This window comes from Macaca thibetana, chromosome 4, assembly GCF_024542745.1.
Source record: "Macaca thibetana thibetana isolate TM-01 chromosome 4, ASM2454274v1, whole genome shotgun sequence".
Lineage (NCBI taxonomy): Eukaryota > Metazoa > Chordata > Mammalia > Primates > Cercopithecidae > Macaca > Macaca thibetana.
This window is the reverse complement of record NC_065581.1, coordinates 147653413-147678440: the sequence shown is the minus strand read 5'-3', so window position 1 is coordinate 147678440 and position 25028 is coordinate 147653413. Positions and strand designations below refer to the sequence as shown.

The 25028-nt window shown below is 40.7% G+C and overlaps 1 protein-coding gene across 1 annotated transcript in view; it reads left to right on the top strand.

The window, feature by feature from the left end:
* The first annotated feature begins 21943 nt into the window (after positions 1-21943).
* NUS1 (NUS1 dehydrodolichyl diphosphate synthase subunit) overlaps positions 21944-25028 on the top strand; it is a 33996-nt gene continuing 30911 nt past the window's right edge. The window contains exon 1 of the mRNA XM_050786552.1: positions 21944-22569. Within this exon, the coding sequence (XP_050642509.1) occupies positions 22155-22569 (415 nt within the window). The 5' untranslated portion in view covers positions 21944-22154. The remainder of the gene's footprint in view (positions 22570-25028) is intronic.

Sequence of the window (25028 nt, the reverse complement as noted above, 5' to 3'; positions counted from 1 at the left end):
CCTGTGGTTCTCCTCTCATTAAAAGTTAAAACATGGTTGGGCAAAGCAGCTCATGCCTGTAATCCCAGCACTTTGGGAGGCTGAAGCAGGCAGATCACTTCAGCCCAGGAGTTCAAAACCAGTCTGGGCAACATAGTGAGACCCCCATCTCTACAAAAATTTTTTTAAAAATTAGTTAGGTGTGGTGGTACATGCCTGTGGTCCCAGCTACTCAGGAGGATGAGGTAGGAGAACTGCTTGAGCCCTGGAGGTTGAGGCTGCAGTGTGCCATGATTGTGCCACTGCACTCCAGCCTGGGTGACAAAGCAAGACCCTGCCTCAAAAAAAAAAAAAAAAAAAAAAAAGTTAAAACTTGAAACATGATAATATCTATTCCTTATATTTTAATTTAAAATTTTTTATTTATGGCTTTTAAACATTACAACTTTTAAAAATTTGCATGCTGCTTCTTCATACACAAAATCTATAATATACGATTCAGTTTTCTACAAGTAAACTATTAACACAGGCAACCTGCTTCTATCACCAATGATATTTTGGCATATCTTTTCTTTTGCCACCATCCTCCATTCCACATTTCATCAAGAAAACAGTAGTATATGAGTATATGGTTTTAGGTACACATACATTCAAAGCCCTACTACATTTGCCTCATTACACTAATTGAGATAGAAAATAATACCTAACATTTATTAAGTGCTTATTAAAACCAGCAGTGAACTTAGATACATACAATAATTCTGTGAAGGTAGGTACACTGGTTTATCTAATAATTTACAGACTAGAGCACTAAGGCTTAGAGGTATTCAGAAACTTGGTCAACGTCATAGTCAGAATTTAAACACAGTATTTTAACTCCAGAGTCAGAGAAGTTTAGACACTGCATAGTCCTGTCTCTAGGATTTACTCTACTGTCAATAAAATAACCATACTACTTCAAATGCCCAGGAACTGGACTTCAATTGCTGCTGCTTCAGATTTCATCAATTTGCAGCTTAGTGAATAAATATAAATTAAATTATCTCTTTTTATCCACTCTTCAGATGATTGAAATCTAGAATGGCTTCTTACAACCTAATGCAGATAGCATTTTATCTTACACCCAGGTGCCATCTACTGCAAAATGGGCTGTGCCCCTTTTTACTCTAAAAAGCAATAGCTACCCAAAGAACATGATAGCATTTCTAGAAAACTGTTTATTTTAAAATCAGAGCTACTTTAAAATATAAATCAGACTTATAAAGACAAATTATATCAAAGCAATAAGTGGCTGTCAGAAAGTCACAAAACCAGGATAAATGGTGATTTCTCTTACAATGTCATTTTGGTGATGACTTCCATACAAACAAGCCAGGGAGAAAAAAAGGCAAGCCTAAGAACAGGCACAATTTTTGGATACACATCCAAGAACTGGATAATTGTATTTATTTCCTAGAAAACTTGGCTTGCTCATTTTCATTCTCTAACATTGGTTATGGGACTTACGTGTAATGAATGGTTCATCTGTAGGGTGGAAAATTAGGATCTTTAAGAAGAAAAATGACTTACCTAAAACCACATAGTAGTAAGCAGAATGGCTCAAGTTAGAACACAAGTCTTAATACATTGGGCCTTTTTGACACCTGTTGCCTCTAGCGCATCTTTCCCGGTTAGGCTTCATTGTCCTCTGCAATGGGAATGAAGTCTTGCTTACTACTACACAATCCAACAATAGTCGATTTTTCCTTGGCAGGAGGGAACTTATACATAAGAGATTTTCTGTATACCATTTAGAAATTCACCTTAGGTAAGCTGGTATGTGCACAAAATTTCATTTTCTTGGAGATTAACTTTGAATTGAATTTAATTATCAAACTGTTAGAAGGCATAAAGTGAACTTCCCTGGTAAATTAACCTACTTTATTAGGTAAAATTTATTCTATCTAGGAAGAAGACACTTTAAATGATTGAGTATTTTTACTCAAAAAGTATAAATACTTATGTATACATACTACTGCATAGTCTAGGATATGATTACAAATATAAAATGACAAATTTAGTTTAAAAAAGAAAATCCCAAAGGCAAAATGCAGGCTAAGTGGCAAAAACCCAAAAGACTGACCTTTTGGAATAAAATTCATGTAATAATAATACTGTAACAAGCAAAAGGTAATATTGGCATAGGATATGGCTAAACTTATTTGTTTTCTCTTTTTGATATAACAGTTATATAACTGGGACTGCCACAATAAACTACACTGAATACTAAAATTCATGAATATATATCCAGTATGTTCACTTTGTATAAAAATAGCATTCAGGTGGTATGTCAATTTGAAGGGCTTCTTTTCCCTATTAAACTTTCAGATATTTTGTATTTCATAAAAAGGAAAGCACTTACTACAAAGTGTCTGTGTAGGAAAAAGAATTTCACATTCACCATTGTGATTCTTTTCTATTTTTTCAATCAATAGGCATGAGCATGACATTTTTCAAATTGGTACTCACAGTTTTAAAAAATCTGTTTTGTCTTCCTGGTTATAAAGCAATAGCTGTTCAAGCTTGAATACTTAATATGCTGAAAAATTAAAAAATCATCCAGAATTGTTCAACCAGAGCCTTTGTCTGGACATAAGCACATAATTTGTTTTTACATATTTGGGATCATTCAATTTTGTATTCTACTTTTTCCACTTAACATACTGTTTTTTTTCTCTCCCTCTTCCCCTTTTCTGTTTTTTTTCCGAGTATCACTATGGACCCATGGATTTTACTTTATTTGGTATGTTTTGATCATTTACAGTTACTAGTCTCTTTTGATGCCCAAATTGTCACAAATATGGCTAGTGGGAGCCCCTCCAAGGTAGTTCCTCTGTTCATGAGACATGACTCCATTAATCTTTTTTTTTTTTTTTTTTTAGTTGTGGTAAAATACACATAACGTAAAATCATCTTTAAGTGTACATTTCAGTGGTGTTAAGTATGGTCACATTCTTGTGCAACCAACCTACAGAAGTTTTCATCTTACAAAACTACAACTCTATACCTATTACAAAACTCTCCATATTCCCCTCCTTCCAGCCCCTGATAACCACCATTCTACTTTCTAACTTTAGGTTTCTATGAATGTGACTATTCTAGATATTTCATATAAGTGGACTCATACAGTATTTGTCTTTGTGATTGACTTCTTTCATGTAGCATAATATACTATCCTCAAGGTTTATGTATGCTGTAGCATGTGTCAAAATTTCCTTCCTTTTTAAGGGTGAATAATACTCCATTGTATGTATATACCACATTTGGTTTATTTATTTGTCTGTAAATGGACACTTGGGTTGCTTATATCTTTTGGCTATTGTGAAGAATGCTGCTATGAACATGGAGGTACAAATATCTCTTCAAGACTCTGCTTTAAGTTCTTTTGGATATATAGCCAGAAGTGGAAATGCTAAACTATATGCTAATTCTATTTTTAGTTTTTTAAAAATAAAAAATTATTATTTTCACAGCAGCTGCACCATTTTACATTCCCACCAACAGTGCAAAAGGCTTCCAATTTCCCCACATCCTTGCCAATACTTTTTATTTCTGTTATTTTGACAGTAGTCATCCCAATGGGTGTTCCATTAATCCTTAAACATTTTATCACATGCTGATAAATGTATCACACGGCTGACAATCTCTATGGGTTTTTTTCCCTAGACATAGAATCAGTCATTTCTCCAAGAAGCTCTGGTTCTTTCCAGTAAAGAATGGAATTCAGTAGCTAAGATCTGTGTGCTTGGTGTGCTCATGTCATTGGGGTAGCATCGATACTAGAATATAATATTGTTTCTAGGTCCTTTGAGAAAACAAGAGCTAGAAAATATATTTTTTTAAATTATGAATTCACATTAACATTTTCAATTCATATTTAACATCAGAGAGGGTTTTGTTTATTTTATTTTATATTTTTATCTTTTTCTCTTACAATGAAAGTATAGTTTCCTTATGACATGAATGTATTTACTTATTTGTTTTGCCACCTAATATTCATAAAAATTTTCAAAATTTCATTATTAACATTAGTATTAACAATAAACATGCTAAGAGAAATTTCGAGATCTTTTTGTCCTTAGAATCTAAGGCTTAAATACATCTATTAAGGATGTTCAGTCAGAGTACTTTTTCTTTTCTCTGTATGACTATGTTACAAATATAAACATTTGATTCATTAATTAGATATGCTTGTTCCTGTTTGTGTTCAGTTTTAGCACTTGATTTTGTTTTTGTGAACATGTAAAGCATTAACATGGTTGAAAAGTTAAAATCACATGGAACCAACCATTCCCTATATGTAACCATTTTTATCGATTTCTGGTTTATCATTCTCCTTCAGTTGCCCCAAATAAGTAAACGTGTATATGTAATGCTTATTTCCCCTTTTCTTACACAAAAACTAGTGTACTATATATACTGCTCTGTTTTTGCTTTTTTTTCTCTCTTTAACAATACTTTCTGGAAATCACTTCATGGTAATTCATAGAGACCAGCCTATTTTTTTTATTATTTTATTTTTTTAAGGCTGCATAGTAGTTCTTTACTAATGTACTGGGTTGCTTCCAACCTTTTGCTGTTATAAATAATATCATAATAAATGCCACATATACTGTTTATATTTGTAAGGTCATATCTTCAGGGTGTATTCCTAGAAGTGGGAATGGTGGTCTAAAGGGATAAATATGTTTTTTGTTGTTGTTGTTAGGTTTTGCTAAATATTTCTCCAAAGGGGCTGTGCCATTTTAGACTTCCATTAGAAATATACCAGAATATCTGTTTCTTCATAGCTTTGCTCACAGAACAGGTTGCTAAGGCTTAGAATTTTTACCAATCTGATAAGTGTTAAGTGGCATGTCTGTGTAGCTTTAATCTAATTTCTCTGTCCTGCGTAAAGTTGACGACTTGAGGGCCCTTTGCTTTGCTTTTTATGTGAGCTTCCATTTGTTATTTTTGCCCATTTTTCTGTTTTATTTTTATAATTTTTCTTCTCAATTTTAAGGGCTTTTTGTTAATTAAGGAGATTAATTCTTTGTTTGCTATAAAGTGCAGACATCATACTTATCCTCAGTTTATCATTTGTCTTTTGACTTTGCCTGTCTTTTGCTATACACAATTTCTTTTAAAATTCTTTTTAATGTTGAAACTTTATCAATTTTTATAGCTCCTAGATTTTTTTAGTCATAGTTACAAAAGCTTTTTCATATAACTGTTATTTTAAAAATTAGTTTAAAACATCAGGCCAGGTGTGGTGGCTCACACCTGTAATCCCAGCACTTTGGGAAGGCGAGGTCGGTGGATTGTTTGAGTCCAGGAGTTCCAGACTAGCCTGGGACACATGATGAAACCCTGTCTCTACCAAAAATAGAAGAAAATTAGCCAGGTATGGTGGTGTGTGCCTGTGGTCCCAGACACTCAGGAGGCTGAGGTGGCAGGATCACTTCAGCTGGTGAGCCAGAGGTTGCAGTGAGCCGAGATCTCACCACTGCACTCCAGCTTGGGCTACAGAGACAGACCCTGTACTAAAAAAAAAAAAGCTCCTCTGGGGATAGGGCATAGCTAAACAAAAAGCAGCAGAAACCTCGGCAGAGGTAAATGCCCCCATCTGACAGCTTTGAAGAGAGCAGTGGATCTCCCAGCACAGAGGTTGAGATCTGAGAACAGACAGACTGCCTGCTCAAGTGGGTCCCTGACCCCTGAGTAGCCTAACTGGGAGACATCCCCCACTAGGTGCAGACCGACACCTCACACCTCACATGGCAGGGTACACCCTTGAGACGAAGCTTCCAGAGCAAGAATCAGACAGCAACACTCGCTGTTCAGCAATATTCTATCTTCTGCAGCCTCCGCTGCTGATACCCAGGCAAACAGGGTCTGGAGTGGACCTCAAGCAAACTCCAACAGACCTACAGCTGAGGGTCCTGATTGTTAGAAGGAAAACTAACAAACAGAAAGGACACCTACACCAAAACCCCATCAGTATGTCACCATCATCAAAGACCAAAGGCAGATAAAACCACAAAGATGGGGAAAAGGCAGTGCAGAAAGGCTGGAAATTCAAAAAATCAGAGCGCATCTCCCCCTCCAAAGGAATGCAGCTCATCGCCAGCAACGGAACAAAGCTGGTCGGAGAATGACTTTGACGAGTTGAGAGAAGAAGGCTTCAGTCGATCAAACTTCTCAGAGGTAAAGGAGGAACTATGTAACAAGCGCAAAGAAACTAAAAACCTTGAAAAAAGATTTGACGAATGGCTAACTAGAATAACCAATGTAGAGAAGTCCTTAAAAGAACTGATAGAGATGAAAACCATAACACGAGAACTAGGTGACTAATGCACAAGCTTCAGTAACTGACTTGATCATCTGGAAGAAAGAGTATCAGCAATTGAAGATCAAATGAATGAAATGAAGCAAGAAGAGAAGTGTAGAGAAAACAGAGTAAAAAGAAATGAACAAAGCCCCCAAGAAATATGGGATTATGTGAAAAGACCAAATCTACATCTGATTGGTGTGCCCGAAAGTGACAGGGAAAATGGAACCAGGTTGGAAAACACTTTGCAGGGTATCATCCAGGAGAACGTCCCCAACCTAGTAAGGCAGGCCAACATTCAAATTCAGGAAATACAGAGAATGCCACAAAGATACTCCTTGAGAAGAGCAACTCCAAGACACATAATTGTCAGATTCACTGAAGTTGAAATGAAGGAAAAACTGTTAAGGGCAGCCAGAGAGAAAGGTCAGGTTACCCACAAATGGAAGCCCATCAGACTAACAGCAGATCTCTCAGCAAAAGCTCTATAAGCCAGAAGAAAGTGGGGGCCAATGTTCAACATTCTTAAAGAAAAGAATTTTCAACCCAGAATTTCATATCCAGCCAAACTAAGTTTCATAAGTGAAGGAGAAATAAAATCCTTTACAGACAAGCAAATGCTTAGAGATTTTGTCACCACTAGGCCTGCCCTACAAGAGATCCTGAAGGAAGCACTAAACATGGAAAGGAACAACAGGTACCAGCCATTGCAAAAACATGTCAAAATGTAAAGTCCATCGATGCTAGGAAGAAACTGCATCAACTAGCAAGCAAAATAACCAGCTAATATCATGATAGGATAAAGTTCACACATAACAATATTAACCTTAAATGTAAATGGACTAAATGGTCCAATTAAAAGACACCAACTGGCAAATTGGATAAAGAGTCAAGACCCATTAGTTTGCTGTATTCAGGAGACCCATCTCACATGCAGAGACACACATAGGCTCAAAATAAAGGAATGGAGGACGGTCTACCAAGCAAATGGAAAACAAAAAAAAGCAGGGGTTGCAATCCTAGTCTCTGATGAAACAGACTTTAAACCATCAAAGATCAAAAGAGACAAAGAAGGCCATTACAAAATGGTAAAGGGATTAATTCATCAGGAAGAACTAACTATCCTAAATATATATGCACCCAATATAGGAGCACCCAGATTCATAAAGCAAGTCCTTAGAGACTTACAAAGAGACTTAGACTCCCATACAATAATAATGGGAGACTTCAACACCCCACTGTCAACATTAGACAGATCAACGAGACAGAAAGTCAACAAAGATATCCAGGAATTGAACTCAACTCTGCACCAAGCGTTCCTAATAGACATCTACAGAACTCTCCACCCCAAATCAACAGAATATACATTCTTCTCAGCACCACATCGCACTTATTCCAAAATTGACCACATAGTCAGAAGTAAAGCACTCCTCAGCAAATGTACAAGAACAGAAATTATAACAAACTGTCTCTCAGACCACAGTGCAATCAAACTAGAACTCAGGACTAAGAAACTCAATCAAAACTGCTCAACTACATGGAAACTGAACAACCTGCTCCTGAATGACAGCTGGGTACATAACGAAATGAAGGCAGAAATAAAGATGTTCTTTGAAACCAATGAGAACAAAGATACAACATACCAGAATCTCTGGGACACATTTAAAGCAGTGTGTAGAGGGAAATTCATAGCACTAAATGCCCACAAGAGAAAGCAGGAAAGATCTAAAGTTGACACACTAGCATCACAATTAAAAGAAATAGAGAAGCAAGAGCAAACACATTCAAAAGCTAGCAGAAAGCAAGAAATAACTAAGATCAGAGCAGAACTGATGGAGATAGAGACACAAAAAACCCTCCAAAAAATCAATGAATCCAGGAGCTGGTTTTTTGAAAAGATCAACAAAATTGATAGACCTCTAGCAAGACTAATAAAGAAGAAAAGAAAGAAGAATCAAATAGATGCAATAAAAAATGATAAATGGGATATCCCCACCGACCCCACAGAAATACAAACTACCATCAGAAAATACTATAAACACCTCTATGCAAATAAACTAGAAAACCTAGAAGAAATGGATAATTTCCTGCACACTTACACTCTCCCAAGACTAAACCAGGAAGAAGTTGAATCCCTGACTAGACCAATAGCAGGCTCTGAAATTGAGGCAATAATTAATAGCCTACCAACCAAAAAAAGTCCAGGACCAGGGGATTCACAGCCGAATTCTACCAGAGGTACAAGGAGGAGCTCGTACCATTCCTTCTGAAACTATTCCAATCAAAAGAAAAAGAGGGAATCCTCCCTAACTCATTTTACGAGGCCAACATCATCCTGATACAAAAGCCTGATAGTGATACAACAAAGAAAGAGAATTTTAGACCAACATCCCTGATGAACATCGATGCAAAAATCCTCAATAAAATACTGGCAAACCGAATCCAGCAGCACATCAAAAAGTTTATCCACCATGATCAAGTGGGCTTCATCCCTGGGATGCAAGGCTGGTTCAACATACACAAATCAATAAATGTAATCCAGCATATAAACACAAATCCAGACCAAAACCACATGATTATCTCAATAGATGCAGAAAAGGCCTTTGACAAAATTCAACAGCCCTTCATGCTAAAAACTCTCAATAAATTCGGTATTGATGGAACATATCTCAAAATAATAAGAGCTATTTATGACAAACCCACAGCCAATATCATACTGAATGGGCAAAAACTGGAAGCATTCCCTTTGAAAACTGGCAAAAGACAGGGATGCCCTCTCTCACCACTCCTATTCAACATGGTGTTGGAAGTTCTGGCTAGGGCAATCAGGCAAGAGAAAGAAATAAAGAGTATTCAGTTAGGAAAAGAAGAAGTCAAATTGTCCCTGTTTGCAGATGACATGACTGTATATTTAGAAAACCCCTTCTTTTCAGCCCAAAATCTCCTTAAGCTGATAAGAAACTTCAGCAAAGTCTCAGGATACCAAATTAATGTGTGTCAGGAAACCACAGGTGCTGGAGAGGATGTGGAGAAATAGGAACACTTTTACACTGTTGGTGGGACTGTAAACTAGTTCAACCATTGTGGAAAACAGTGTGGCAATTCCTCAAGGATCTAGAACTAGAAATATCATTTGACCCAGCCATCCCATTACTGGGGATATACCCAAAGGATTATAAGTCATACTGTTATAAAGACACATGCACACATATGTGGGCACACACACTTCTGCAGTTTACACCAAACCAAAATCAAAACCAAAATGAGAGTATACAGAAATCTAAGCCAGGTCAAAACCAAAACCAAAGTATCAAGCAATCCAAGTCAAGCCAAAAACAAAAACCAAGGTGCCGGTACAGGCACACCGTGGGTGATCAGGCCACGCTTCCACTCAAATGGAGTAGGCAAGTTCCTAAGACCAGTCCTGTCAAGCAATTTAAACCAAGTCAAAACCAAAACCAAAGTGCCGATAAAGGCACACCGTGGGTGATCAGGCCACGCTTCCACTCAAATGGAGTGGGCAAGTTCCCAAGACTGGTCCTGTCAAGCAATTTAAACCAAGTCAAAACCAAAACCAAAGTGCCGATAAAGGCACACCGTGGGTGATCAGGCCACGCTTCCACTCAAATGGAGCAGGTAAGTTCCAAAGACTAGTCTTTCCAAGTTTCAGATGTCTGGAATCCAAGTGCCAGTTCCTTCCCGGTGTTCAGCCACTGTGTTAATCCTCCACAGGGGCCTGCTACGTGCTGCTCTGGTGAGGCATTCCACCGGGGCAATTGCCTACCCGGGAGCGCTCTTTGGATCATGTTACTCAGGTTGGCCGGAGTCCCCTGCAGGATGCTCCACAGGGCAGGCCTAAGCTGCCTAAGGGGCTGCCTCAGTCATCTGTCAGTTACCTCACTTCCCAGTCAGGAAACCAAGAAATGTAGCAGGAGGAGCCACAGACAAAACCTCTCAGAGTTGTAGAAGGAAGGGCTTTACTCGGCTGGGAGCATCGGCAAGCTACTGCCTTAAAATCTGAGCTCTCCAAGTGCACAATTTCTGTTCCTTTTAAGGGCTCCAACACTAAAGATTTCATATGAAAGGGTCGTGATCGATTGAGCAATCTAGGGGATACGTGACAGGGGTTTCATGCACTGATAGAGAGAAACAGAACAGGGCAGGGAGTTTCACAATGTTCTTCTATACAATGTCTGGAATCTATGAATAACATCGGTTTCTAAGTTATGAGTTGATTTTTAACTACTAGGTTTAGGCCAAGCAGGCCCAGGCCAGGTTTTGGGCCTGGCGCCGGGCTGCCTGTCTTTGGTTTCATGTCCTTGTTTTTTCTTAAAACAGGTACTGAGTATAAAACAATATGAGAGGGTCTGTCTCTTTCCTCAGTGTGAGCCACCGTGCTTAGCCTATTTTCAATTGTAATTAACCCCACCAGATAATTGTACAAAGATTACTTCCTCCAAATGTTGTGTTGACTCACACTCTAACAGCAGTGTTGTGGGTCCCTGTTTATGGGCAGTCATCAGCATCTATGTACAGTCTTTACTTTCTGCCAATCCGATGGGTGAAAATAATGGTATCTCATTAATTCATTTTTTACTTTCCTGACCACTAGTAAGATTGAACAGGTTTTTACATATTTTTTAGGCTTTGCATCTCCTCTTCTGTTAATTACCTATTCATATACTTTGCCCATTAAGCAATCGAGCTCTCGTCTTTTCTAAAGATCAATTTGTAAGGTTTATTTTATAGTAGGGATATTATCTCTATTTTGTCAGATATATGAGTAGCATTTTATCCCAAAATATTTTCCTTTTGACTTGCATTATGATGTCTTTCATCTTATAGAAAAAATTATTCCTGGCCAGGTGCAGTGGCTCACACCTGTAATCCCAGCACTTTGGGAGGCCAAAGCGGGCAGATTACCTGAGGTCAGGAGTTTAAGACCAGCCTGCTTAACATGGTGTAACCCCGTCTCTACTAAAAATACAAAAAATTAGTCAGGCATGGTGGCGGGCGTCTGTAATCCCAGCTACTTGGGAGGCTGAGGCAGGAGAATTGCTTGAACCCGGGAGGTGGAGGTTGCAGTGAGCCAAGATCGCACCACTGCACTCCAGCCTGGGTGACAAGAGAGAAACTCCATCTCGGAAAAAAAAAAAAGTTATCCTGTAGCAGGACAAGCTGCAGACAAAACTACTCAGACATTGAGTTAAAGAAGGAAGGGATTTATTCGGCTGGGGGCATTGGCAAGACTCCTGTCTCAAGAGCTGAGCTCCCTGAGTGAGCAATTCCTGTCCCTTTTAAGGGCTCACAACTCTAAGGTGGTGCGCGTGACAGGGTCGTGATCGATTGAGCAAGCAGAGGGTACGTGACTGGGGGCTGCATGCACCAGTAATCAGATCAGAACAGAACAGGACAGGGATTTTTACAATGCTTTTCCATACAATGTCTGGAATCTATAGATAACATAACCGGTTAGGTCAGGGGTCGATCTTTAACTACCAGGCCCAGGGCACAGGCGCCAGGCTGTCTGCCTGTGGATTTCATTTCTGCCTTTTAGTTTTTACTTCTTTCTTTGGAGGCAGAAATTGGGCATAAGACAATATGAGGGGTGGTATCCTCCCTTAATCCTTCAGATAATCAAATTAGTCAATCTTTTATATATAGAGCATACACTATAAATACACAGATACATACAGTAATATATATTTGTGTGTGTATATACATTTAGTGTGTATTTATGTATGTTTATTTAGATCTGAGTTTCTAACCTATCTCATTTGCCTTCTCTCTGAATAACTTCTTTTAACATTCCTTGTAAGGCAAATCTACTGAAAACAAACACCCTCAATTTTTGTCTAAGTTTCTTTTTCCTTCACTTTTGAAGTATAATTTTGCAGGGTACACAGTTCTAGGTTGGTGGAATATATATACACACACACTGAATGTATATACATATACATATGTATCAATGTGTATATATAAGAATATGACCAATGTTTCAGTATTCTATGTTACTTAGAAGTTATTGATGCAACTTATATCAATTACTCAATTAACTAACCTGATTTCATATTATTCCAGGTCTTAAAGTTAATTAAAGATTTTGGAAATTCTATTTAAGATGATACATTACAGATCACAATTAATGTTGATATAAAAAGTTTCTCAGAATTTATATAGTTCTAAACTGTTGAGTTTATAATTTTATATTTTTCCTAATTTAAAACATTATATGGGAGTAATGTATCTGATCAGTAACTCAGTGCAAAAATTCAGGAAGTTTATACTGACTAGTTTCTTTATGTGAAGATAAATCCAGGGAATGAACTTAGACATTTTTTTAAAAACCCAAACTATCAAGCCAGTGTGATTTACCTAAGGATTTTGGATTGTTAAATAAAAATGCTTGTGACCTAGTAGTTTTTGTCAAAATGGGATTTCACCCCCTAAAAAACTAGTACATATTAATAGTTTCTTATTATCTGGGAGTTCTAGGAATATTAGATGTATATAATACTTTTTAGCCTCTAAAGCCAATAAGAATAAAGTTCCTTTTACTGAAGACACTTTATAATCTAAATCAGGTGTTGGCAAACTTTTTATGGGTACAACCCAATATATATATATTTTAGACTTTGTGGGCCTTGAGTTCTCTGTTGTTACTACTCAACTCTGCCACAAACCACCGTATTCATAAATGAATGGATGTGGCTGTTTTCCAATAAAACTTTACAAAAACAGGTACCTTACAACCACATCACCAATAGTATATATACAGCAGTTCCTTTTACCCAGCACATCAAGTCTGGCTATCAACAAAAAATTGCAAGGCATACTAACAGGCAAAAAATACAGTTTGAAAAAGAGCATGAATTCAGAATCAGACTCAGATATGGCACAGATGTTGAAATTATCAGACCAGGAATTTAAAACAACTGTGATTAATATCCTAAGGACTCTCATGGATAAAGTAGACAGCATGCAAAAATAGATAGGCAATGTAAGCAGAGATGGAAACTCTAAGAAAGAATAAAAAAGAAATGTTAGAGATCAAAATTACTGTAGCAGAAATGAAGAATGCTTTTGATGGGCTCATTAGTAGACTGCACGTGGTTGAGGAAAAATATCTCTGAGCTTGAGGGTATACCACTAGAGATTCCAAAACAGAAAAGTAAACACAGAAAAGATTGAGGAGGAAAATAAACAGGATATCTAAGAACGGTTGGGACAACTAAAAATTGTGTAGCTAGGTTAAATAGAGATTCCAGAAAAAGAAGAAGAGAAAAAGAAAAAAAAAATATTTGAAGCAATAACAACTGAGAATTTCCCCCAAAGTAATATCAGATACCAAACTACAGGGTCAGGAGGCTCATAGAATACCAAGCAGCATAAATGCCCCCAAAACTAAACCTAGGCATATCATATTCAAACTTCAAAAAGTCAAAGATAAGGAAAATGTCTTGAAAGAAGTCAGAGAGAAAAAACACCTATGAAGGAGCAAATATAAGAATTACATCCAGCTTCTCAGAAACTATGCAAACAAGAAAAGAGTAGAGTGAAATATATTAGTGTTGAAAGGAAAAATCCCACTAATCTAGAACTCTGTACCCTGCAAAATTATGCTTCAAAAGTGAAGGAAAAAAAACTTTCTCAGACAGACAAAAATTGAGGGTGTTTGTTGTCAGCAGATTTGCTTTATAAGAAATGTTAAAAAGAAGTTCTTCAGACAGAAGGCAAATGAGATAGGTTAGAAGCTCAGATCTAAATAAAGAAACAAAGAGCAATAAAGAATAAAAAGTGAAGGTAAAATAAATGAATTTATTTTTCTAATTCTTAATTGATCTAACAGGTAACAGTGTGTTCAAAATGGTAACTTCAACAATGTATTCAATTATATGAGCATATATATTTGATTATGTATGCATAGATATTATATGTGTACATATGCATATGTATAAGTGAAATGAATGATAGGAATTATAAAAGGAAATAGGAAAAAGGAATTAGGATTATTTTGTTATTACAAGGTACTTGTACTACCCATGAAGAAGTATAGTGTTATTTGAAAGTGGACCTGGATTATTTATAAATATATATTGCAAACTCTAGGACAACCATTAAAAACAGTAAAAAAAAAAAAAAAAAAAAAAAAAAAAAAGAGGTATGACTGGTATGCTAAGAGAGTATATGGAATCATATAAAAGGCTCAATTTAAACCATAAGAGACAGAAAAAAGGTGGAAGACACAAATACAAACAAAAAACAAGTACAGCAAATAGACAAAAGGAACAAATACAGTAAATATTAATTCAGCTATATCAGTAATCACTTTAAACATGAATGGTCTAAATATACTAATTAAAAATCAGATAATTTGTTCCTCAGTTGGGTCAGTTAAAAAAAAAACAAACAGAGATTGTCAAAGTGAATCTAAAAACAAGATCCAATGATATGCTTTCCATAAGACCCCCACTTTAAATGTAAAATACATAAATTAAAAGTAAAAAGATGGATAAAGATATACCAGGCTAACACTAACCAAAGAAAGCAAGAGTAGCTATATTAATTTCAGACAGAGGAGACTTCTGAGCAAGGAAACTTGTCAGTAATAAAGAGAAGCACTGTATAATGATAAGGTCAATTCTTCAAGAAGATAGAAAAATCCTTATTATGTGTGTACGTAACAGCAGAATTGTTTTGTTGTTTGAGGAGAGGAGAGGGAAGAACAAAGAGGACTTTGTCTTGCAACTTGGACACCAGCTTAGCCACAGTAGAATAGAGCACTAGGTAGAGTCATGAGGCTCCATTCTAGGCCCTAGCTCCCAGATGACATTTCCAGATATACCCTGGGCCAGAGGGAACCTGCTTCCTAGAAGGAAAGGATCCGGTGCTGGCAGAATTTATTACCTATTGCCTAAAGAGCCCTTGGGGCCTGAGTCAATTAAATTTATTTCCTTTATAAATTACCCAGTCTAAGGTACGTCTTTATTAGCAGTGTGAGAACAGACTAATAGAGTAAATTGGCACTGAGAGTGGAGTGCTGCTGTAAAGATATCAAAAAATGTGAAAGCGACTTTGGAACTGGGTAACAGATGAGGATGGAACAGTTTGGAGGGCTCAGAAGAGGACAGGAAGATGTGGGAAAATTTGGAACTTCCCAGAGGCCTGTTGAATGGCTTTGACCCAAATGCTGATAGTGATATGGATAATAAAGTCCAGGCTGAGGTGGTCTCAGATGGAGATGAGGAGTTTGTTGGGAGCTGGAATAAAGGTCACTCTTGCTATGCAAAGAGTGACATGCGGCATTTCGCCCCTGCCGCAAATCTGTGGAACTATGAACTTGAGACACATGATTTAGGGTATCTGGTAGAAGAAATTTCTAAGTGGCAAAGTGTTCAAGAGGAAGCTGAGCCTAAAAGTTTGAAACGTTTGCAGCCGACAATGCAGTAGAAGAGAAAAATCCATTTTCTGGGGAGAAATTCAAGCTGGCTGCAGAAATTTGCATAAGTAACTAGGAGCCAAATGCTAATCACCAAAACAAGGTGGGGGGGGGGCGGAAATGTCTCCAGGGCATGTCAGAGAGCTTCACAGCAGCCCTTCCTATCACAGGCCAGGAGGCTTGGGAGGGAAAAATAGTTTCCTAGTCCTGGTCCAGGTCCAGGGCCCCTCTGCTGTGGGCAACCTCTGGACTTGGTGCTCCATGTCTCAGCCGTTCCAGCCCATGACTAAAAGGGTCCAAGTTACTTCAGAGGGTGCAAGCCCCAAGCCTTGGCAGCTTCCACATGGTGTTGGTCCTACAGTGTGCAGAAAACAAGAATTGAGGTTTGGGGACCTCAGTCTAGATTTTAGAGGACGTATGGAAATGTCTGAATGTCCAGGCAGAGGTGTGCTGCAGGTGCAGGGCCCTCATGGAGAACCTTTGCTAGGGCAGTGTGAAAGGGAAATGTGGGGTTGGAGTCCCCATACAGAGTTCCCACTGGGCACTGTCTGGTGGACATGTGAGAAGAGGGCCATCGTCCTCCAGACCACAGAATGGTAGATCCACTGACAGCTTGTACCATGCACCTGGAAAAGCTGCAGACACTCAACACCAGTCCACACTCAACAACACTCAACACCAGGAGCAGGGCTGTACCCTGCAAAGCCACAGAGGTGGAGCTGCCCAAGGTCATGGGAGCCAACCTCTTGCATCAGTGTGGCCTGGATGTGAGACATGGAGTCAAAGGAGATCATTTTGGAACTTTAAGATTTAACGATTGTCCTGTTGGATTTCAGTCTTGCATGGGGCCTGTAGCCCCTTTGTTTTGGCCAATTTCTCCCATTTGGAATGGGTGTAGGTACCCATTGCCTGTACCCCTATTGTATCTAGGAAGTAATTAACTTGCTTTTGATCTTACAGGCTCAGGGGCCTTGTCACAGATGAGACTTGCGGCTGTGGACTTTTGAGTTAATGCTGAAACGAGTTAAGACTTTGGGGGGCTGTTGGGAAGGCATGATTGGTTTTGAAACGTGAGGACATGAGACTTGAGAGGGGCTGGGGTGGAACGATATGGTTTGGCTGTGTACTCACCCAAATCTCATCTTGAACTGTAATAATCCTCATGTGTCAAGAGCAGGGCTGGGTGGAAGTAATTGAACTATGGGAATGATTTCCCCCATAATGTTCTTTCGGTAGTGATTAAGTCTCACAAGATCTATGGTTTTATAAATACGAGTTCCCTGGTGCAAGCTCTCTTACCTGCCACCATTTAAGACATGACTTTGTTCCTCATTCACCTTGTGCCATGATTATGAGGCCTCCCCAGCCATGTGGAACCGTGAGTCAACTAAACCTCTTTCCTTTATAAATTACCCAGTCTCAGGTATGTCTTTATTAGCAGTGTGAGAACAGACTAATATACAACTACCAACGGCACAATCTGTGAAAAAAAAATTGATAAGTTTGACCCTACTAAAATTTAAACTTTGGTTCTGCAAAAGATACTATCAAGAGAATGAGAAGACCAGCCACAGACTGGGACAAAATACTTGCAAAAGACATATCTGATAAAGGACTGTTATCCAAAATGTACAAAGAACTCTAAAAACTCAACAATAAGAAAACAAACAACCTCATTTTAAAATGGGGTCTTAACAGAACTGAACAGACACCTCATCAAAGAATATGGACAATGGCAAATAAGCATACAGAAAGATGCCAACATCGTAAGTCATTAGGGAATTGCAAATTCAAACAATGAAATACTGCTATACACCTATTAGAACAGCCAAAATTCAAAACACTAACAACCGAAATCCAAAACACTAACAATATAAATGCTGGCAAGGATGTGGAACAATATGAACTCATTCATTGCTGGTGGAAATGCAAAACAGTATAGACTCTTTGGAAGTCATTTTGACAGTTTCTTGCAAAACTGAACATACTCTTGCTGTATGATTCAACAATTGTGGTCCTTGGTATTTTCTTTCTTTTTTTTTTTTTCCAGAGATGGGGTCTCACTCTGTCACTGAGGCAGGAGTCCAGGGGTGCGATCCCAGCTCACTGCAACCTCAACCTCCTGGGCTCAAGTGATCCTCCCACCTCAGCCTCCCAAGTAGCTGAGACCACAGGCACCTGCCACCATGCCCAGCTAATTTTTTGCATTTTTGGTAGAGACAGGTTTTCACCATGTTGCCCAGGCTGGTCTCAAATTCCTGAGCTCAAGCGCTCAGTCTGCTTTGGCCTCCCAAAGTGCTGGGATTATAGGAGTCAGCCACTGTACCTGGCCTTCTCCTTGGTACTTATCCAAATAAGTTGAAAACCTGTATCTACACAAAACCTGCACACTGATATTTATAGCAGTTTTATTTATAATTGCTAAAACTTGGAAGCCACCAAGTTGTCCTTCAGTAGGTGAACATATAAGTTCTGTGGTACATCCAGCAGTGAAATATTATTCTGCACTGAAAAGAAATGAGGTATGAAATCATGCAAAGACATGGACAAGCTTAAATGCATATTAGTAAGTGGAATAAGGCAGTAAGAAAAGGCTATATACCGTGTGACTCCAACTGTGTAACATTCTGGAAAAAGGTAAAATTATGGAGACAGTAAAAGTAGCAGTGGTTGTGGAGATTAAGATAATGTAAAGCATTTTGTAAACTGAAAAGTAAATGAAATACCGTCCCCATAATGTCTTGGGACTTAAGGGTCTGAGGCTGGATAACTCCTTCTGTATTTTTCTGTACTTTGTAAAATTTTGGGGTGGAAGGTTAAATGGTATTTAAGAAATCCAAACATTATATTCAGAACCCCTAAGTTCCTAAATGTGCCACATTTACTGCTGTTTTGAAATGACAAAAGAGGCCGGGCGCGGTGGCTCACGCCTGTAATCCCAGCACTTTGGGAGGCCGAGACGGGCGGATCACAAGGTCAGGAGATCGAGACCATCCTGGCTGACACGGTGAAACCCCGTCTCTACTAAAAAGTACAAAAAAACCAGCCGGGTGAGGTGGCGGGCACCTGTAGTCCCAGCTACTCGGGAGGCTGAGGCAGGAGAATGGCGGGAACCCAGGAGGCGGAGCTTGTAGTGAGCCGAGTTGGCGCCACTGCACTCCAGCCTGGGCGACAGAGCAAAGACTCCGTCTCAAAAAAAAAAAAAAAAAAAAAAAAAGAAATGACAAAAGAAGAAAATCTTTAGAAGAGAGGGGACTCCATAAACTTCAGATTCCAAGTATCTTCAGAGCAAGACATCCAGTGTGACTTTCCCGTTACTCCAGAATTATAGTTGAGAACAAAAGGCACTGAGTCCACCTCCTTCTAAGTACAGTGAAGAAGCCTGAAGTTGACAGCAACCACCAGATGCAAAGCACGTTCTCTGTGCACTGGTTACCGGTTCAGCCCACTGCATTTTGGACTGCACTTTTCCTATATCCAGTGTCCAGTGACACAGAACACTCACACACAAGTTACATGAAGTGAGTTTATTACAGACAGGCAGCAAAGGACAAGAGAAGCATAAGTCATGATGACCATATCTCTCAAGGCTGAGGAAAACGGTTTAGGGAGGATGGCGTCTCATTGGCTCGTGCACTGCTTGCACTGCAACTAAGGGACCCCAGAAAGCAGTTTGCTCTCATTTTTTACCACAGGGCAATGGAATGTGCTGGGCTAGTACTAGTTGAAGGACATCCTATTTCTAGAAGAGACTGGAACACAGCCTAGGCTGTTCTGGTCAGTTCTTCCTTGTCTACAGTATATTGCATTCCAACACATTCTACAGTTATTCTCGAGAACTACAAGTGAGAAAAGGGGAAGAAACTGTGTTGGTTCAAGGCCACCCAGAGAACTATTCTGTATGAGACACTTCCAACCCTAGCCTACCAACAGCTGACAAAGAAGAAAAGTGGTACCACCGCCCCACCACTCTTTAGGAGGTTGAACATCCCTGGGAGCTAGGGGACCTGCTACCAGGAGGAAACTCTAGGAGGAAAACAAGCAAAGAAATGGCTTGGGAGAGATGCCAGGATCTGCATGTTGGTGTGTCAGATGGACATGTGGCCAGAATCCTTTTGCTTAAGTTTGCAATCCAAAGAAATACAGGGCCCGGGCACAGTGGCTCACGCCTATAATCCCAGCACTTTGGGAGGCCAAGGCCGGCGGATCACCTGAGGTCAGGAGTTCATAGACCAACATGGTGAAACCCCGTCTCTACTAAAAATATAAAAAATTAGCTGGGCCTGGTGGCAGGCACCTGTAATCCCAGCTACTTGGGAGGCTGAGGCAAGAGAATCGCTTGAACCCAGGAGGTGGAGGTTGCAGTGAGCTATGATCGCGCCACTGCACTCCAGCCCGGGAAACAAGAGCGAAACTCGGTTTCGGAAAAAAAAAAAAAAAAAAGAAAAGAAAAGAAAAAAGAAATACAGAAGATAGAGCCTGTCTGCACCTGCACACCTGAGAGCAGGCCACAGGAACATGACATTGATGTCTTTAATCTTGTCAGAACCGATAGACATTGAGGCAAAGAAGTGAGTATTTTACAGAAATGTGGCAAGGTGTCAGCATGGGAGGTGGGGTGGGATCTGCAGAATACATGGCCAAATCTCAATGGGACACCGGTGTCTAGGGAGCTTCCTTAACAAGCATCATGTAGCTGCATAAACTGCAGCAATGGGCAGTGAGGAAGAATACTGTAGGCTTCCCTGATCGTGGCCTTTCACCTCTCCTTCTTTTGTCCATAATCAGAGGAGCTACTGCAGAGGAGACCAGGAGAGAAACAAGTGTGTGAAGGGTATGCCTGGTGCCCAGCCCTCAGTTCTTCAGGCTGCACTGCCAAAGGGAGGAAAATTGCACTGCGAAAGGGAGATGGACATGAGATTCAACTTTTAAAGTAAAGTTAAACGAGTCTTAGAAACCAAAATGAGAACAGTTGAAAAAGGGACAATGTTAGAAAAATTAAGTCACATAGCCAAGACGTGAACAGATGTTTCCCAGGGGGAAAAAGAGGCTCTAGCGAACGAAGAATAGGTAGGTATTACAAAAATGCAACTGTTTGCACACACACGTGTGTAAGTATGTGTGCATACATGTGTATGTGTAAACAGCTGCGTTTTTGTAATACCTCCCCAATCTTTACATATGTACTTATAGAAATATAAATAATATAAATATTATTGCACACACACATATATGAGATGATAGAGGATGTGGCATGTAGGATGAACCTTGAGAAATGGGTTGGAACGTGGGCAATATCAAGTTGGGAATAAGGAATTCAGGAGAACAGCTTGAACAAAAAGGGCAAAGACACTACAGACTCGCCGCGGGGAAGTACAGAACCATTCTAGAGGACCACTTCGAAGTCCAGATGGACAGAAACATTAGAGTGTTAAAGGGGATGATAAGGCTTGGATGAGCAGTTTACCTCAAACAGCGGCGGTGATTGAAGTCAGGCACAATGTCTATTTTTCTCCCCACTGTAAACCCAACTCACAGCGGTTGGTCAAAGTCTTGCCGAATAAGTGAAATAAAAGAATGAAGTGACTGGACTACCAAGCTGTAGAGCCTTTCTTTTACGTACTAAGCAATGTACAGCCAAGAAAGGATACCTTAGATGAGAATGCCATGGGTAGAGGGGTGTTTCAGGAACATGGCTAAAGAGTTTCGTTCCCAGCCTCAGCTGGGAGGCTGAATAAAAGACAGTAGCAGGTCCACTCCAGCCTTTGAGGACACTTTTGGGAACCCTGGTGGATTCCCAGCCTCAACACTCACTGAGGGCTGCTTTCCACCCCTAGGTTCTTTCCGGCATTTGTAATTTCCGGTCCACTCAGGACACTTTTACTCCTCAGAAACCGTTTCTGGGGGGGCCGTCAGAGGAGACACTGTAAGACGTCCTGGACCCAAGGGACGCGCGGGTCCCCTGGAAGCGCCCATCGCATGGACGACCGCATGTGCCTTGTTGGGGTTCCGTTCAGAAAATCCAGGGTCGTTCGCTCATCGCCCTCCACACGACCAGGGGGCGCCCGCGGTCTCCGCCCGGCTATTCGCAGGCGTGCGCCTTCTCTCACTCTGCCGGGCTGGGCCATATTCTCGGACCCAGAAGCCGCGTCAGAATTCCACGCTGGCCAATCAGAACTGTCCATGTACTAGTGGGGGCGGGGCTGCCAAGGGAGGAGGAAGATGGCGGCGGGGGCGAGGTGAGGTGTTGGCAGTGGAAAGGGGTTTGGGCTCGGGGGGCGGGGGGACGCGGAGCTATGGCCCGCGCCGGCCGCAGGGGCGGATAAAAAGCCGTCGCGCCGCGGGAGTGGGCGGGAGGGAGAGGGGGTGCCCGAGGGCCACAAGAGTATGACGGGGCTGTACGAGCTGGTGTGGCGGGTGCTGCACGCGCTGCTCTGTCTGCACCGCACGCTCACCTCCTGGCTCCGCGTTCGGTTCGGCACCTGGAACTGGATCTGGCGGCGCTGCTGCCGTGCCGCTTCTGCCGCGGTCCTAGCGCCGCTCGGCTTCACGCTCCGCAAGCCCCCGGCAGTCGGCAGGAACCGCCGTCACCACCGGCACTCGCGCGGGGGGTCGTGCCTGGCCGCCGCCCACCACCGGATGCGCTGGCGCGCGGACGGCCGTTCCTTGGAGAAGCTGCCTGTGCATATGGGCCTGGTGATCACTGAGGTGGAGCAGGAACCCAGCTTCTCGGACATCGCGAGCCTCGTGGTGTGGTGTATGGCCGTGGGCATCTCCTACATCAGCGTCTACGACCACCAAGGTGAGGCCCAGTGCGGTGGTGGGGGGGTGGCCGAGGTGTCTTGGACCTCTGGACCGTCTGGCGGGTGGTGCCCAGGGCGTGAGTTGCCGCGGCCTCTCTGCAAATCACAGCGCTAGCGCTTTCGAGGAAGGGAGACAAGCTTTATTGAACACCTACTAAGTCGCTGGATTTGACTCGGTCGGTTTTTAACGTTTTAAAAATATCCCTTGGCCGGGCGCGGTGGCTCATGCCTGTAATCCCAGCACTTTGTGAGGCCGAGGCGGGCGGTTCACCTAAGGTCGGGAGTTCGAGACCAGCCTGACCAACATGGAGAAACCGCGTCTCTACTAAAAATACAAAATTAGCCGGGCGTGGTGGCACATGCCTGTAATCCCAGCTACTAGGGAGGCTGAGGCAGGAGACTCGCTTGAACCTGGGAGGCGGAGGTTGCGGTGAGCCGAGATCGCGCCCTTGCACTCCAGCCTGGGCAACAAGAGCGAAACTCCATCTCAAATAATAATAATAATAATAACAATAAAAATTAAAATACCCCTTATTCGTTATAGTAGCTCAGTAATGTAGATGGTATTTGTATACCCTTGTCTCCCAAGAGGGAGCAAGGTTTAAAAACATTAACTGATTTGCCCAAGGCCACAAAGATGGGGCCTTGGGCAATGGGGATATTGGAATTTTAGCCATTCTGTGCTTTTTCACAATCTTTGCCTTCAGTTACACCACAGTGTTTCTTTAAGAGAGCTTCCAGGCGCTGTTCTTAAGTTGCAGTCAGGCTATAGAGGACATGGGCATGGGCTGTGTGATAGGTGCTGCAAATGGGAGCGGTTGGGGTCAGGTGGTATTTGAACTGGGTTTATGAAAAATATGTGAGAGATTGGATAGGCAGAAAAGGAAATGGTTCCTTTCTGTCTTGGAAGCCTGGGATGGTTTGTGATCCTTCATCATCAGTGCCCAACACAGTACTTGATAGAATTCTCCTCTCATACGTTTTGAGTTTTTGTAAGTACAAAAATTCAATACTTGTTGGGTAGCTACAAACCTAAAGCCCTGTGCTAGGCATATTCCTTGGAATCTTGCATTTAATTCCATGGACTCTCAGGCTTGTTAGGAGGTAGGCACATGCTCACATATTTGATGTGGTTAATAACAATAAGTGTTGAGAGTAAAGTTACTACTGTGAGAAGAGAGGAGAGAAATTATGAATGAAGGAACTTGAGAAGTTCATGCAGTGGAGGTGGGATTTAAGCAGGACCTGGAAGAATAGGTAGGAGATAAGTTGAGGAATACTCAGGTTTGGGATGTCAGGTTTGGGTTTCAATCAGATCTTGAAAGCATTGGAATTTCTTTAAAGATAAAGATGTGAGAAGAATGTTTAGGAGTATTGGTATGAACGGAAGAAAATGAAAGTTTTATTCATTTTCAATAAATTACCTGTGTGCTCTAGAAAAGCATACATCTTTGTCAGATAGGTAAATTTAAGTGCAGGGTTTTGTCAGAAAGGGTGGGAATAGGCCAGACGGTAACTCTTACAGGGTGATCTCTGATTGCCCTATCATCTTTACTGCAGCCCGCAAGGAACGTGATGACGCAGTAGCCTGTCATCACCAAATAATGGTTTGCCCTGTAGGGTAAAGTTTGATATATTCAGGGACTGACATTTGTGGAACTTGCTAAAGAACTCAGCAGACCAATAGTAGTCATGAGACTGTTAGGAGATGACACAATCCATGCCTAAACCGATACAACCAGTATTGTCTGGCGAAAAAAAATAAGTGAAGCAAAAGTGGACATCAAAGACATTAAGCAATGTGGTGGATTGATGTATAGCCAGGTGATTTAAAGCAAGTATCTTTTAAAGCAAGTATCTTTATCTTCCAGTAGGGAAGGAAAATGTATAGCTAAATTGTTTGACTTGATGACTGTGCCTACTAGTACAGACTATAATGTTGCCACATTTCCTTGTTCCGGCAATTCCTGTGTTTAAATTGCTGATGTGATTCAGAAGTATCCTGTGTCATAGTTGCTAAAAGAAAAATGATTGCTAATTAAGAGGAAGAAGTAAGCTAAGCCAAGTTTTGACTGAGAACTGAAAGGCACCTTAAGGAGCATTTTCAGTGAAAAGGCTTACAGAATTTTGTGTCTTAACTGTAAAATAATTTTTTTTGTTTGTTTGCTTTTTAAAGGAATAAGGAATAATATTTCTGAAATAAGAGACCTTCAATTAGTCCATTCTTGGTTTTGATTCGTTCATGCATTCATTTACAGGTGACAGTCGGGGTCTGTTAAGTACCAGATACTCTTCCAGACATGGGAATGCAGCAGTGTACTCATGGAACTTAGATCTCAGTGGGAGTCTGACAAATAATATACGTGGGTAAATATGTGGTAGTGTAAGTACAATGAGGAAAAATAAAGCAGGGAAGGGAAGATAGGAATGTTGAAAGTCAGTGGTGTAGGAAGGGGTA